Source organism: Anolis carolinensis, unplaced genomic scaffold (assembly GCF_035594765.1).
Source record: "Anolis carolinensis isolate JA03-04 unplaced genomic scaffold, rAnoCar3.1.pri scaffold_8, whole genome shotgun sequence".
NCBI classification, from domain to species: Eukaryota; Metazoa; Chordata; class Lepidosauria; order Squamata; family Dactyloidae; genus Anolis; species Anolis carolinensis.
In genome coordinates, this window is record NW_026943819.1 from 6070292 (window position 1) to 6084599 (window position 14308).

General features: G+C 42.1%; 1 protein-coding gene across 11 annotated transcripts in view; it reads left to right on the forward strand.

Moving 5' to 3' along the window:
• The window catches only part of ank1 (ankyrin 1), a 232977-nt gene that overhangs the window by 158590 nt on the left and 60079 nt on the right, over positions 1-14308 (forward strand). For 9 of the 11 annotated variants that reach the window (XR_010000500.1, XM_062961437.1, XM_062961428.1 and 6 more), the window contains 5 exons: positions 2837-2935; positions 4698-4790; positions 6364-6436; positions 8621-8644; positions 10720-10800. Coding sequence is in view for 10 of the 11 variants with exons in the window: in XM_062961437.1 (XP_062817507.1) it covers positions 2837-2935; positions 4698-4790; positions 6364-6436; positions 8621-8644; positions 10720-10800 (370 nt within the window). In the remaining variant the exon portion in view is untranslated. The remainder of the gene's footprint in view (positions 1-2836; positions 2936-4697; positions 4791-6363; positions 6437-8620; positions 8645-10719; positions 10801-14308) is intronic. The other 2 variants (XM_062961432.1, XM_062961434.1) reach the window with 2 other exon arrangements.

Here is a 14308-nt window from a genome sequence, read left to right on the forward strand (position 1 = left end):
TAAAATCATAATCTAATTTGATGTTTAATAGGCTTCTCCTTAATCTCTCCTTGTTATCCAACGTATTCGCTTATCAAATGTTCTGCCGTTTATGTTGGATAAGTGAGACTCTACTATAGCAACAAAATTACATTAACTGTGTAAGCCGCCCTGAGTCCCCTCGGGGAGAAGGGCGGGGTAGAAATATCGGAAATAAATAAATAATAAATAAATAAATAAATAATATTTACATAAAACTCAAATTTAAGATAAAACTGTCCAACTCTGCTTAAATCATTATTCTCATCTTCTTCAATGTAAATGTGCTTATGTATCCTTTTAATAATAATAGAGTAAAATAATACATGCAATAATAATAATAATAATAATAATAATAATAATAATAATAATACAGGAAAATAATACATGTAATAATAATAATAAATACAAGAAAATAATACATGTAATAATAATAATAATAATAATAATAATAATAATAATAAATAATACAGGAAAATAATACATGTAATAATAAGATCAGAGTGAAATAATAAATATTATTAATAATAATAATAATAATAATAATAATAATAATACAGGAAAATAATACATGTAATAATAATAATAATAAATACAAGAAAATAATACATGTAATAATAATAATAATAATAATAATAATAATAATAAATAATACAGGAAAATAATACATGTAATAATAAGATCAGAGTGAAATAATAAATATTATTAATAATAAAAATAGAGTAAAATAAATGTAATAGTAGCAACAACAATAGAGAAAAATAATAAATGTAATAATACCAATAATAATAGAGAAAAATAATAAATGTATCATATATTCTTGAGTATAAGCTGACCCAAATATAAGCCAACCAGGACCCTCAATATAAGCCGAGGGGAGCTTTTTCAGTCTTAAAAAAAGGGCTGAAAAACTAGGCTTATACTCGAGTATATACAGTATATCCCTCTCCAGAGCCTCTTAGTGGATCGATATTTAATATTAGCCGATCCTGCTAAAAGTCTGTTTTTAATTCGTTTTTATTATAACATGTTTTTAACTTGTCCTTTTATTTGACTTTTATGGGAACTGCGATTTCCCTTTTTGGGCACCTGTGCCCATTTTCATATATGCTGGTCATAGACTGTAATAAATTGCTGATGCAGATACACTGTCTAAGCTCTGCGAATGCAGCATTTTTCTGAATGAAGTAGAGAGTGTTTGAGGATCGGGACATTTGTAGGAATATCAAGATGCTTGTTTATAAAGCTATTGTCCTTCCAACCCTGTTGTATGCCTTCGAAACGTGGACCGTCTACAGATGTCACACGAATTTCTGGAGATTAATACATTTGCCTCCCACATGGCATTTTGCGCATTACAATGTAGCCGGTGGAACATGTAATATAGTCGGTGGAAATCCAGGAGAAAAGGAGTTGTGTGCTTTAGAGTAAAAGGTTGTGATAGAGTTTGTTATCATATGTTTAGAGTGTTAAGTGTAAAACATTGATTGACATTTCAGAGAGGAATTGTTAGATTTTTGGTTGTGTGTATATGAAATGTAAATCAAGTTTTTCTGCTGTTTTGCAAGTGTGTGTTTCAGCAATGAAACAGTTAACAGCAGGCCAGTTTGACTGACCTATGAGACATGATTTCCGGCCTTGGAGATCGGAACTTCCTTCGAACTAAGGAATGTGCCTTCTTATCTCTCTGTTGTACTGTGAGAGATGAGCCGAGCCGAAGAATGCCGGCTTCGAGTGATGGACTTTGCTGCTTTGTAAATATTAAATAAGTGTTTGAACTTCAGACTGCAGATGTCTTTGAGTCTGACATTGGAGGAATTGGTGAGGGTAGAAGTTCACCAATTCTTCCAATGTCAGACTCAATGACATCTGCAGTCTGAAGTGTGTGTTTCAGCAATGAAACAGTTAACAGCAGGCCAGTTTTACTGACAGCCTGCTGTGACATATGAGACATGATTTCCGGCCTTGGAGGTCGGAACTTCCTTCGGACTAAGGAATGTGCCTTCTTATCTCTCTGTTGTACTGTGAGAGACAAGCCGAGCCGAAGAATGCCGGCTTCGAGTGATGGACTTTGCTGCTTTGTAAATATCTTTGTAAATATTAAATAAGTGTTTGAACTTCAGACTGCAGATGTCTTTGAGTCTGACATTAGAGGAATTGGTGAGAGTAAGTTCACCAATTCTTCCAATGTCAGACTCTAAGACATCTGCAGTCTGAAGTGTGTGTTTCAGCAATGAAACAGTTAACAGCAGGCCAGTTTGACTGACAGCCTGTCCGGCCTTGGAGGTCGGAACTTCCTTCGGACTAAGGAATGTGCCTTCTTATCTCTCTGTTGTACTGTGAGAGACGTGCGGCTTCGAGTGATGGACTTTGCTGCTTTGTAAATATCTTTGTAAATATTAAATAAGTGTTTGAACTTCAGACTGCAGATGTCTTTGAGTCTGACATTGGAGGAATTGGTGAGGGTAGAAGTTCACCAATTCATCAGGGTGCTGGTCCGGAGCTGTTGATCGATGGTGTTGAAGAAACCCACCTACTCACACCCTGACCCCCTGGCACTCATCTTGTCAGAACAATAATGTGATACAGTTGCAAGCTTTAAAATCTTTAAAACAGTAAATGGCATTAAACAGTGTTACATTGTTATTATAAGTATTATTATTATGTTTATTCATACCCAGATTTTTCTCCCCACAAGGAGACTCAATAATAACAGAAGACAAATCCATGACTAAGACACACGTATTAATCTGATCCTGTAAGTATTCGTAGTATGGTCCAATGCTTGCTGAGTGTTTGGGTCTTTTGTCCTTTTCAGCTGGGATACACGCCACTGCACCAGGCGGCACAGCAGGGCCACACGGACATCGTCACCCTTTTGCTCAAACACGGGGCCTCGCCCAACGAAGTCAGTTCGGTGAGTATGAAACCTGTGAGCCATGCCTGGTGCAGACACACACAGACCGGCAAAGGCAGGGTCGCTGATCCAGATGAACACCATGTCCTGGAGAGGGTTGCTTTTGAAAAGATGTGAGATGACGTGGGAATCTGGCCTGCGACGTTGACGTGTGTGACAACTCAGCCGATCTTTTGATGTGGCAGACATTGATTGATGTGTTTCTATATGCAAAAAAATGCCCAAAGTGCAGAACATAAATGGATGATGCTGCTCATTCTGGTTTCAGATGTGTTTGCTTTTCATACCACTTGCAGTTGAGCCTGGAGTGAACATTGCCAAAGAGTTCCTCATCTCAAGTATCTGGCTTAATTTGGAGTTCTGTTGCCATTCTTTACTGAGATGCTGGATCACAATGTGTCCATTGTAGACAATGGATATGGGTTCTGTGGTTAGAGGGGTCTTGCTGAATTTTAAAACAACCAGAATCCAGATCTATTAAGATTTGCAGGGATTTGCAGAGACCAGGTTACAGTTTGTATCCATTGTAGACAGTGGATATGGGTTCTGTGGTTAGAGGGGTCTTGTTGAATTTTAAAACAGCCAGAATCTAGATCTATTGAGTAAGATTTGCAGGGATTCGCAGAGACCAGGTTACAGTTTGTATCCATTGTAGACAGTGGATATGGGTTCTGTGGTTAGAGGGGTCTTGTTGAATTTTAAAACGACCAGAATCCAGAGCTATTGAGTAAGATTTGCAGGGATTTGCAGAGACCAGGTTACAGTTTGTGTCCATTGTAGACAGTGGATATGGATTCTGTGGTTAGAGGGGTCTCGGTGAACTTTAAAATGTTCAGAATCCAGAGCTATTGAGTACGATTTGCAGGGATTTGCAGATACCAGGTTACAGTTCGTGTCCATTGTAGACAGTGGATATGGATTCTGTGGTTAGAGGGGTCTTGGTGAACTTTAAAATGTTCAGAATCCAGAGCTATTGAGTACGATTTGCAGGGATTCAAAGAGACCAGGTTACAGTTTGTGTCCATTGTAGAAAGTAGATATGGGTTCCGTGGTTAGAGGGGTTTTGCTGAATTTTAAAACGACTAGAATCCAGAGCTATTGAGTACGATTTGCAGGGATTCGAAGAGACCAGGTTACAGTTTGTGTCCATTGTAGAAAGTGGATATGGATTTCGTGGTTAGAGGGGTCTTGGTGAACTTTAAAATGTCCAGAATCCAGAGCTATTGAGTAAGATTTGCAGGGATTTGAAGAGACCAGGTTAGAGTTTCTGTCCATTGTAGATAGTGGATATGGGTTCCGTGGTTAGAGGGGTCTTACCCCCCAAAATCCAGAGCTATTGAGTAAGATTTGCAGGAATTCGAAAGAGACCAGGTTTTCATGTCCTGAAACTTCAAACTTCCTTTAGAACGACTTAGGACCTTCTTTTTGTCTGGGCGATCAAGGTGTCATGCACATCAAAGGTTTCATCCTTGACTGTCAATCTCCCATCTCAATCCTCACAATGAATTCATGGGTTTGGAGAAGTTAAAAGGAAGAGAGGCTGCCCTAGGGTCACCAAGGGGCTTTATGGCTCAGTGGAGCACTGGATTTCCCAAGTTCTGTTCCAGCACCCAATGTTTTTGACTATTCCAATTTGTATAATTTATGCAAGCCATATTGAAATTCTTAAGGCCATATTTTTTAAAAAGGAAAAGTTGAAGTTGTACATAGTCCTGGTGCAAAACTGGTTTGTTAAGGAGCTCTTTCCTTTGTCTCTCTGCAGAATGGAGCAACCCCTCTGGCCATTGCCAAGCGACTGGGCTATATTTCGGTCACGGATGTCCTCAAAATTGTTACTGAGGAGACCAGCTTTGTGGTGAGTTCCACATCCAGGCATGCCTCGCAGTGTTGTATATATATGCGCGTATTTCAATGCATTGCCTTAGCTCCAAGGGTAATTTGTTTATTTTTTATTTCCATCATTTCTCACCCGAAGGGTAAGCACTGGAAAAGTATGGTTGATGGGCCTACAAATGGGTTCCCAGACTTTCTTGCAGTCCACTCATCAAATAATTAATGGAGCTCCCGGTGGTGTAGTGGGTTAAAGCCTTGTGACTTGAAGGTTGGGTTGCCGACCTGAAGGCTGCCGGGGAGAGCACAGATGAGCTCCCTCTCTCAGCTCCAGCTCCATTCGGGGACATGAGAAGCCTCCCACAAGGAGGATAAAAACATCAAAACATCCGAGCATCCCCTGGGCAACATCCTTGCAGACGGCCAATTCTCTCGCACCAGAAGCGACTTGCAATTCCTCAAGTCGCTCCTAACATGAAAAACATCAAATAATAATAATAATAATAATAATAATAATAATAATAATAACAATAGGCATTGACAAAATTACGACATGTCAATTGCAAAAGGCCACCCTACTGGGGTCTGCACGCATCATCTGAAAATACATCACACAGTCCTAGACACTTGGGAAGTGTTCGACTTGTGATTTTGTGAAACGAAATCCAGCATATCTACCTTGTTTGCTGTGTCATACAATAAAATAATAATAATAATAATAATAATAATAATAACTGAACTGTTTGTTGGAAATGAAAGCTATGGACTTGTCAACATCAGAAGAGGATTTTTCCAGGGAGACTCATTGTCCCCTCTGCTTTTCATTATTGCCATGATCCCTCTGTCAACAATCTTACAAAAAACAAATCTCGGCTATCAAACATCTAAGAAATCTCACAAAATTTCGCATCTGATGTACATGGATGACTTGAAGCTGTATGGGAAAACGGAAACTGAAATCCAGTCTCTGATTAACACTGTCCGAATTTTTAGCACTGATATCAGCATGGAGTGGAGCCTCTGATGGCCTAGGGGATAAAAGCCTCATGACTTGAAGGTTGGGTTGCTGAAGGCTGCCAGGTTCGACTCCAACCCGGGGAGAATGCAGATGAGCTCCCTCTATCAGCTCCAGCTCCATGTGGGGACATGAGGGAAGCCTCCCACAAGGATGGTAAAACATCAAAACATCCAGGTGTCCCCTGGGCAATGTCCTTGCAGACGGCCAATTCTCTCACTCCAGAAGCAACTCTGGTTGCTCCTGACACACACACACAAAAAATCAGCATGGAGTTTGGTTTGGACAAATGTTCGACAGCGGCATTGAAGAAGGGAAGAATCATTGAAAGTGAGGGCATAAATATGCCTAATGGCCAAACAATAAAGTGTCACCAGCCAGAGGCCTATAAATATCTGGGCATATTACAGCTGGACAACATCAAGCATGAACATGTGAAAACTGTAGTCAGCAAAGAATACACACAAAGGGTCAGAAATCCAGCATATCTATGTTGTTTGCTGTGTCATTAATAATAATAATAATAATAATAATAATAATAATAATAATAATAATAATAACAACAACTCGTTGCTTCTTGCAGCCATTGAGCGACAAGCACCGCATGAGTTTCCCAGAGACGGTGGACGAAATCCTGGACGTTTCCGAGGATGAAGGTGAGTTCTGGAAGTTCTGGAAGAGGTTGTTTTTCCCCCTTCGAGGAGATCGTAGAAGGGCATCCAAAAAAATGTCTCACTCCCCTAAAATGGTGTTCTTGAGACGATCCTTACAAATATTTTCCTCTTTGCTAGCTTTGCAGGATATTTTGTTTAAAGGGTCCAAGTGTTATGCTAAAGGGAAGCAGAACATTTCCACCCCGCTTTTCCTTCCTACTTGACGAAATGCCCTGGTTTCTTCCCTTCCCTGCTCCGTTCCTCCCTTGCCCCTAATACCATAATGATTCCCTGTAAAGACGGCTCTGAGCAACCTTTGTTTTTCATAAAGGGGTTGAAGTCCAAAATACCCATACCTGATACACACATACAATGCAGAGTGGGAACACAACAAAGGCAGATTGTGGCCCTGGAAGCAAAATCTGTTCTTTTCATATTCTTTTTTTAAATAACCCCATATTGAAGCTAATATATAGCCAGCCAGCCCTTCACATTCGCTGGGATCAGGAGCACAGGACCTCCGTGAAAGTGAAGAATGGGGCCAGCTGACTCCTTATTTGAAATTCCTTAGACAATATGTATTGAAGTCTCCAAGGACTTCATAGCTTGGAACAGTTGTTTGTCTATATTTCCACAAGTTACTTTTATGACCCGTGGCACCTGCTTTCCAGTACTGAAGAAGCAGGACTTTTCTTCCCTGAATATGAATGGCAATCTGCTTCCTATCCAGTTTAGACAGGAACCACAGTGGCGCCATGGGTTAAACCCTTGTGCCTGCTGGACTGCTGATCTGAAGGTTGGGTTGTTGACCTAAAGGTTGTCGGTTTGAATCCATGAGAAGGGGTGAGCTCCCATCTGTCAGCTCTAACTTGCGTGGGCATGAGAGAAGCCACCCAGCAGGATGGTAGCACATCTGGGCATTCCCTGGGCAACCGTCTCAGTAGACAGCCAATTCTCTCACACCAGAAGCGACTTGCAGTACGTTCTCAAGTCACTTCTGACACGATAAAAAAAATAATCCGGTTTAGAAATTATTACAGTAGAGTCTCACTTATCCAACATAAACGGACAGGCAGAATGTTGGATAAGTGAATATGTTGGATAATAAGGAGGGATTAAGGAAAAGCCTATTAAACATCAAATTAGGTTGTGGTTTTACAAATTAAGCACCAAAACATCATTAACTTGGCACCAAAATATCACGATGTATTGAAAACATTGACTACAAAAAAGCGTTGTATAATCCAGAATGTTGGATAAGCGCGTGTTGGATAAGTGAGACTCTACTGTATTATTTATTTATTTATTTGCAGTATTTATATTCCGCCCTTCTCACCCCGAAGGGGACTCAGGGCGGATCACATTATATACATACAGGGCAAACATTCAATGCCCATATACACATAGAACCGAGACAGAGACAGACGCAGAGGCAATTTAACCTTCTCCTGAAGGGATGTTCGATTCTGGCCACAGAGAGGAGCAGCTGCTTCATCATCCACTGTGACGGCACTTCCTCATTCCAACATCGTAGATTAGTTAAATTTGCCTCCCCACTTTATAAGTGGTACCTTATTTCCTGCTTGATAGATTTTTTTTTTCATGTCAGGAGCAACCGGAGTTGCTTCTGGAGTGAGAGAATTGGCCATCTGCAAGGATGTTGCCCAGGGGACGGCCGGATGTTTTGATGTTTTTACCATCCTTGTGGGAGGCTTCTCTCATGTCCCTGCATGGAGCTGGAGCTGATAGAGGGAGCTCATTCGCGCTCTCCCCGGGTGGGATTCGAACCTGGCAGCTTTCAGGTCAGCAACCCAACCTTCAAGTCACAAGGCTTTTATCCCCTTGGCCACCGGAGGCTCCTACTTGATAGATGCAACTATCTTTCGGGTTGCTAGATCAGCAACGAGCAGGGGCTATTTTTTAATTTTTTAATTGACAGGTGCTCACCCTGCCACGGGTTGGCCTTGAACTCATGACCTCATGGTCAGAGTGATTTATTACAGCAGGCTGCTCACCAGCCTGTGCCACAGCCCGGCCCCTAAATGTGCCTGGAGAGAGACTCTCTGGCTTGGCTTTGCCAACCCCACTTGCTCCCTGGCTTTAGCCCTGGTTGTGTTGGTGCCATTTTCCCGCCTCCCTTGTTTTGAGCCGGTTAGTTCAAATCTCCTTTTCTTTCTTGCTTTCCAGGCACGGCTCACGTAACTCTCCTGGGTACGAACTGTGTGTTGTCGCTGTGGGCTTGGCTTACCCGCCCTTCCCATCTTGCCCCATTCCACCCACAGTGGGGCCGCCGGGCCTCACGCGTCTCCATCCCATGCCACGCGTGGCTCCCGGTGGGCCCCGTTGCCCACTCGGTGGTTGGGCGGGGAGGGGAGGGGAGCTGCATGATCGGACACCATCCCATTGCTGCTACGCACCAGCCGGCACAACCTGCAAACAAGAGGCACTGGGGTGTGTGGGGTGTGGGGTGGTTCATTGTGCCCCTTCTCCTAAGACAAGCTGGTCTTCTTTTGCTCTGCAAAGCTCTGGCTTCTCACTGCTGCTCCTCCACCCTTGGTCCTCCCTTCTCCCTCTCCACCTCCTCTGAGGCCCGAGAGGGTCATCCCGTGCCAAGTGGAAGGTCTAAACCTTCCCACCATTATGTCTTCAATTTTGTTCAAATTTCACCTGTCGCACCAGTCAGGTGTTAAACCAAGCGTGCACACGACATTTAACTGTGTGATGTATTTTCGGATGATGCACGCAGATCCCAGCAGGGTGGCCTTTTGCAGCTGGCAGATCGTAATTTTGTTAATGTCTGTTGTTTCCAAATGCTGGCTGAGATCTTTTGGCACGGCACTCAATGTGCCCATCACCTCGGGACCACCTGCACTGGTTTCTGCCATAGTCTTTGAAGTTCAATCTTGAGGTCCTGATAGCGGCTGAGTTTTTCCTGTTGTTTTTCGTCAGTGCGACTGTCACCTGGGATGGTGACATCAATGATCCAAACCTCTTTCTTTTCCACAACTGTGAGGTCTGGTGTGTTGTGTTCCAGAACTTTGTCAGTCTGGATTCGGAAGTCCCACAGTATCTTTGCATGTTCATTCTCCAATGCTTTTGCAGGATTGTGATCCCACCAGTTCTTTGCTGCTGGGAGGTGGTACTTGAGGCATAAGTTCCAATGGATCATTTGGGCCACATAGTTGTGCCTCTGTTTGTAGTCTGTCTGTGCGATTTTCTTACAGCAGCTGAGGATATGATCAATGGTTTTGTCGGTTTCCTTGCACAGTCTGCATTTTGGGTCATCAGCTGATTTTTCGATCTTGGCCTGAATTGCCTTTGTTCTGATGTCTTGCTCCTGGGCTGCAAGGATCAGGCCTTCTGTCTCCTTCTTCAGGGTCCCATTCGTGAGCCAGAGCCAGGTTATAATAATAATACAACACACCAGACAACACACCAGACATCACAGTTGTGGAAAAGAACAAGGTTTGGATAATTGATGTTGCCATCCCAGGTGACAGTCGCATTGATGAAAAACAACAGGAAAAACTCAGCCACTATCAGGACCTCAAGATTGAAACTTCAACGACTCTGGAAGAAACCAGTGCAGGTGGTCCCGGTGGTGATGGGCACACTGGGTGCTGTGCCAAAAGATCTCAGCCGGCATTTGGAAACAATAGACATTGACAAAATTACGATCTGCCAACTGCAAAAGGCCACCCTGCTGGGATCTGCACGCATCATCCGAAAATACATCACACAGTCCTAGACACTTGGGAAGTGTTCAACTTGTGGTTTTGTGAAACGAAATCCAGCATATCTATCTTGTTTGCTGTGTCATACAACGTCGTTGTGTCAATAATAATAATAATAATTATTATTATTATTATTAACTATTGCAGTGAGAGACCTCACATTTTGGGGAACTTGGTTTTACACCTGACTGGTGCTACAGCTAAAATTTGAACAAAATTGGAGACATGATGATGGGAACATCTTAAAATTTTAGACCCCTTGGCATGGAATGACCCTAATACCGTCCCTTCCTGCCCACCCTAAAAGCCTTTCCTATTGACAGCAACTGGGGTCGGGGATGGGGACGGGACCCCCCACCCGCCCAAGGCTTGGTCCGCACCTCGTGGCCCCTCCTTTGCCCCGGACACTGTGTAGTCTCCTCATGGGGAGGGAAGGGGTGAATGAGTGAACGAATGAATGAATGCCCGCCGCTTGGAAAGTCAGCCCCTGCCCCAGCCCCGGCCTGATCAATAGCACTCTTCAATATAAGAACCAGAGGATGTTTTTTCCAGAGAGGTCAAGGTGCATTGAAAGAGGGGTTGCTACTCTGGTACAACAGCTCAGCCACCTTTGCCTCTGTTCAGAAGGGCTTGGTAAGCATTTATATTTTTAAACCCAAAATGTGTTGGATGGGAGGTTTCAAATAATTTTTTAAAGTGTGTTCCTCAGAGGTGGGCAAGGCTATAAACAACCCCCACCTGTCTCCGAAGTCACGTTACGATACGTACCTAGCCAGGCAGGTGATAGGATCCCTTTCTCTTTTAAAACTGAGGACACACATACTCTTCAACGTTCTTGTTCAGCCCTAGAAATATTTTACAAAACGTATGCAGATTTCAGGATACTTCTCACATGGAATTTCCCCACCTCTTGTGTGTATCATGGGAAGCAAGGCTGCGGATAATGCCAGCTGGACAACTTCTTCAGAGGGTTGTTGTATGTTTTCCGGGCTGTATGGCCATGTTCCAGAAGTATTCTCTCCTGACGTTTCGCCCACCCACATCTATGGCAGGCATCCTCCGAGGTTGTGAGGTATGGAGAAACTAAGCAAGGAAGGTTAGTTAATATCTGTGGAAAGTCCAGGGTGAGAGAAGAACTCTTTGTCAGTTGTAAGCCAGTGTGAATGTTGCAGTTAATCACCTTAATTAGCATTGGAAAGGTTCATCTCCTGGCCTTTCCTGCCTGGGGGCATCCTTTGTTCAGAGTCGTTAGCTGCCCCTGGTTGATTCATGTCTGGAACTCCTCTGTTTTCAGAGTGTCGCTTCTTATTTACTGTTCTGATTTTTGGATTTTTTAAATACTGGTAGCCAGATTTTGTTCGTTTTCATGGTTTCCTCCTTTCTGTTGAAGTTGTCCACATGTTTGTGGATTTCAATGGCTTCTCTGTGTAGTCTGGCATGACAGTTGTTGGAGTGGTCCAGCATTTCTGTCTTCTCAAATAATATACTGTGTCCAGGTTGGTGATTAATTAAGGTGATTAACTGCAACATCCACACTGGCCTCCAACTGACAAAGAGTTCTTCTCTCACCCTGGACTTTCCACAGATATATATAAACCTTCCTTGCTTAGTTTCTCCATACCTCACAACCTCTGAGGATGCCTGCCATAGATGTGGGCGAAAACAGAAGAATTCCAGACATGAATCAATCAGGGACAGCTAACGACTCTGAACAAAGAATCCCCCCCCCCCCCCCAGGCCAGGACATGAAGCTTGGAAGGAAGCATATTTTTAATCCGTTTTTAACTTTTCCATTACAACTTCACTACATATCTCTCTACTACACATTTTTTTTATCTACTTATACATGTTTTATTATTATTATTATTATTATTATTATTATTATTATTATTAATTTATCAATCAAAATGTATAAGTATATATTCTTCTCGTTTTACAGTATCTTAAACAGATCATATTGGTTGCTCTGGTTTTTAATACCAGTATTTAAAAAACTCCAAAATCAGAAAGTAAATAAGGAGCAACACTCTGAAAACAGAAGAATTCCAGAAATGAATCAATCGGGGGCAGCTAACGACTCTGAACAAAGAATCCCCCCCCAGGCCAGGACATGAAGCTTGGAAGGCCATTTAATGCTAATCAAGGTGATTAATTACAACATTCACACTGGCCTCCAACAGACAAGAGTTATTTCCCCCGCCCTGGACCTTCCACAGATATATAAACCTTCCTTGCTTAGTTTCTTCATACCTCACAACCTCGGAGGATGCCTGCCATAGATGTGGGCGAAACGTCAGGAGAGAATACTTCTGGTTTTTTAAAAAATAATAATTTTTATTGAGAGGTTTCCAAGCAACTCCATACATTTCTTATAGCAACAAAGATTCTCATTTCTCGATACAATAAAACACATGTAAGACAACAAGGGTAACTGAGGGAAAGGGGTGAGCGGGAAAATGTGATATCAATACACAAGTTGAAAAAAAAAGGGGGATTTTAAAAAACAAAACAAAAAACCAACAACCACAACGCAAAAAAAAAAAACAACACAAAAAAAGCTTACATGTAAACAGTTGCTATATATATCCTGTTATTTCCAGAGCTCCGGGTGTGGTCCTTTTGATTTTCTTTTAGTCGTTTATTTTTATTTTTGAAGTTAAACAAGTTTAACTATCTTTACTTTATACTATTACTAGCTGTGCCCGGCCACGCGTTGCTGTGGCGAAGTATGGTGGTATGGGAAATAAAGTATTGAGGAATTGGTGGTAGTTAAGGTAAAGGGTAAACGTTTTCCCCTGACGTTAAGTCCATTATAAATGGGTTATATAGCTGTGTGGAAGGGCCTTGAGTCTACACTGCCATATAATCCAGTTAAAATCAGATAATCTGTATTGTATAGGCAGTGTGGAAGAGGCCTAAGTGAGGCCTAACTCTGCCTGTCCCCTGGGTTGAGTGGGTTGCTAGGAGACCAAGTGGGCGGAGCTTAGCCTTCTAACTGGCAGCAATTGGATAAAAACAATTATTCCCCTCCCTCTAATTAATAATAATAATAATAAAACTTTATTTATAACCCGCCACCATCTCCCCAATGGGGACTCGGGGCGGCTTAATTAGGACTTAATTAGGACTTTATTTTTCTTTCCTTTTTGTTGTATGAACGTAGAGGCATGGATGAGGGGTTGTGCTGCCAAGTTTAGTGTTTCTGGGATGTGTAGTTTTGTTGTTTTGTCCTAGGCTGATATTTCATTACCCTTTTATATATATAGATCCAAGGGACTTATCCTTATATAAACTCCATCCTTATATAAACACTAGCTGTTGCTGTGGCGTTGTCTGGTGGTGTTGGTGAAAAATGTTTGAGGTAGTGGTGGTATTGAATGTCTGTTGTATGGTTGTCTTTATGTTTAGTATGCATTTGGTTGTTTGTGTACTGTGAAAGTGGTGAGGATAGTGGTCTATGTCCCTGTGTAGTATTATATAGTATTTATACATTGTCCATGTGTTGTGAATACTTGGATTGTGTCCTGATGCATAGTAGAAAGGGTTGGGCTGGATGGCCCTTAGGGGTCTCTCCAAACTCTTGTGCCTGTCCCCTGGGCTGAGTAGGTTGCTAGGAGACCAAGTGGGCAGAACTTAGCCTTGTAACTGGCAGCAATTGGATAAAAACAATTATTGCTCTCCCTCTAATTAGGACTTTATTTTTCTTTTCTTTTTGTTGTATCAACCTAGAGCCGTGGATGATGGGTTGTATTGTCAAATTTCGAGGTTGGGGGGCCTGTAGTTTTGTTGTTTTGTCCGCTGCCCTGATGCCATCACTCTTTTATATATATAGATTTATTTTTTCTTTTTGTAAACATTCCTTCATGGGAGAGAATACTTCTAGAACATGGCCATACAGCCCGGAAAACATACAACAACCCTGTGAACCCGGCCATGAAAGCCTTCGACAACACATTGAACTTCTTCAGAAGTTACCTTACAGTTGTGGTGGAGGACGTAGAAAATCCCCAGAGATAGATCTTTGCCAGCATGAGTCTACGGTACCTTCCGGCAGGGTGCCTTATGAATTAAAATGCAGTATAGTGCAGCAAAGATCCCAAGTGTATAATAGATAGATATGTTTGGAGGATGGAATCATGGA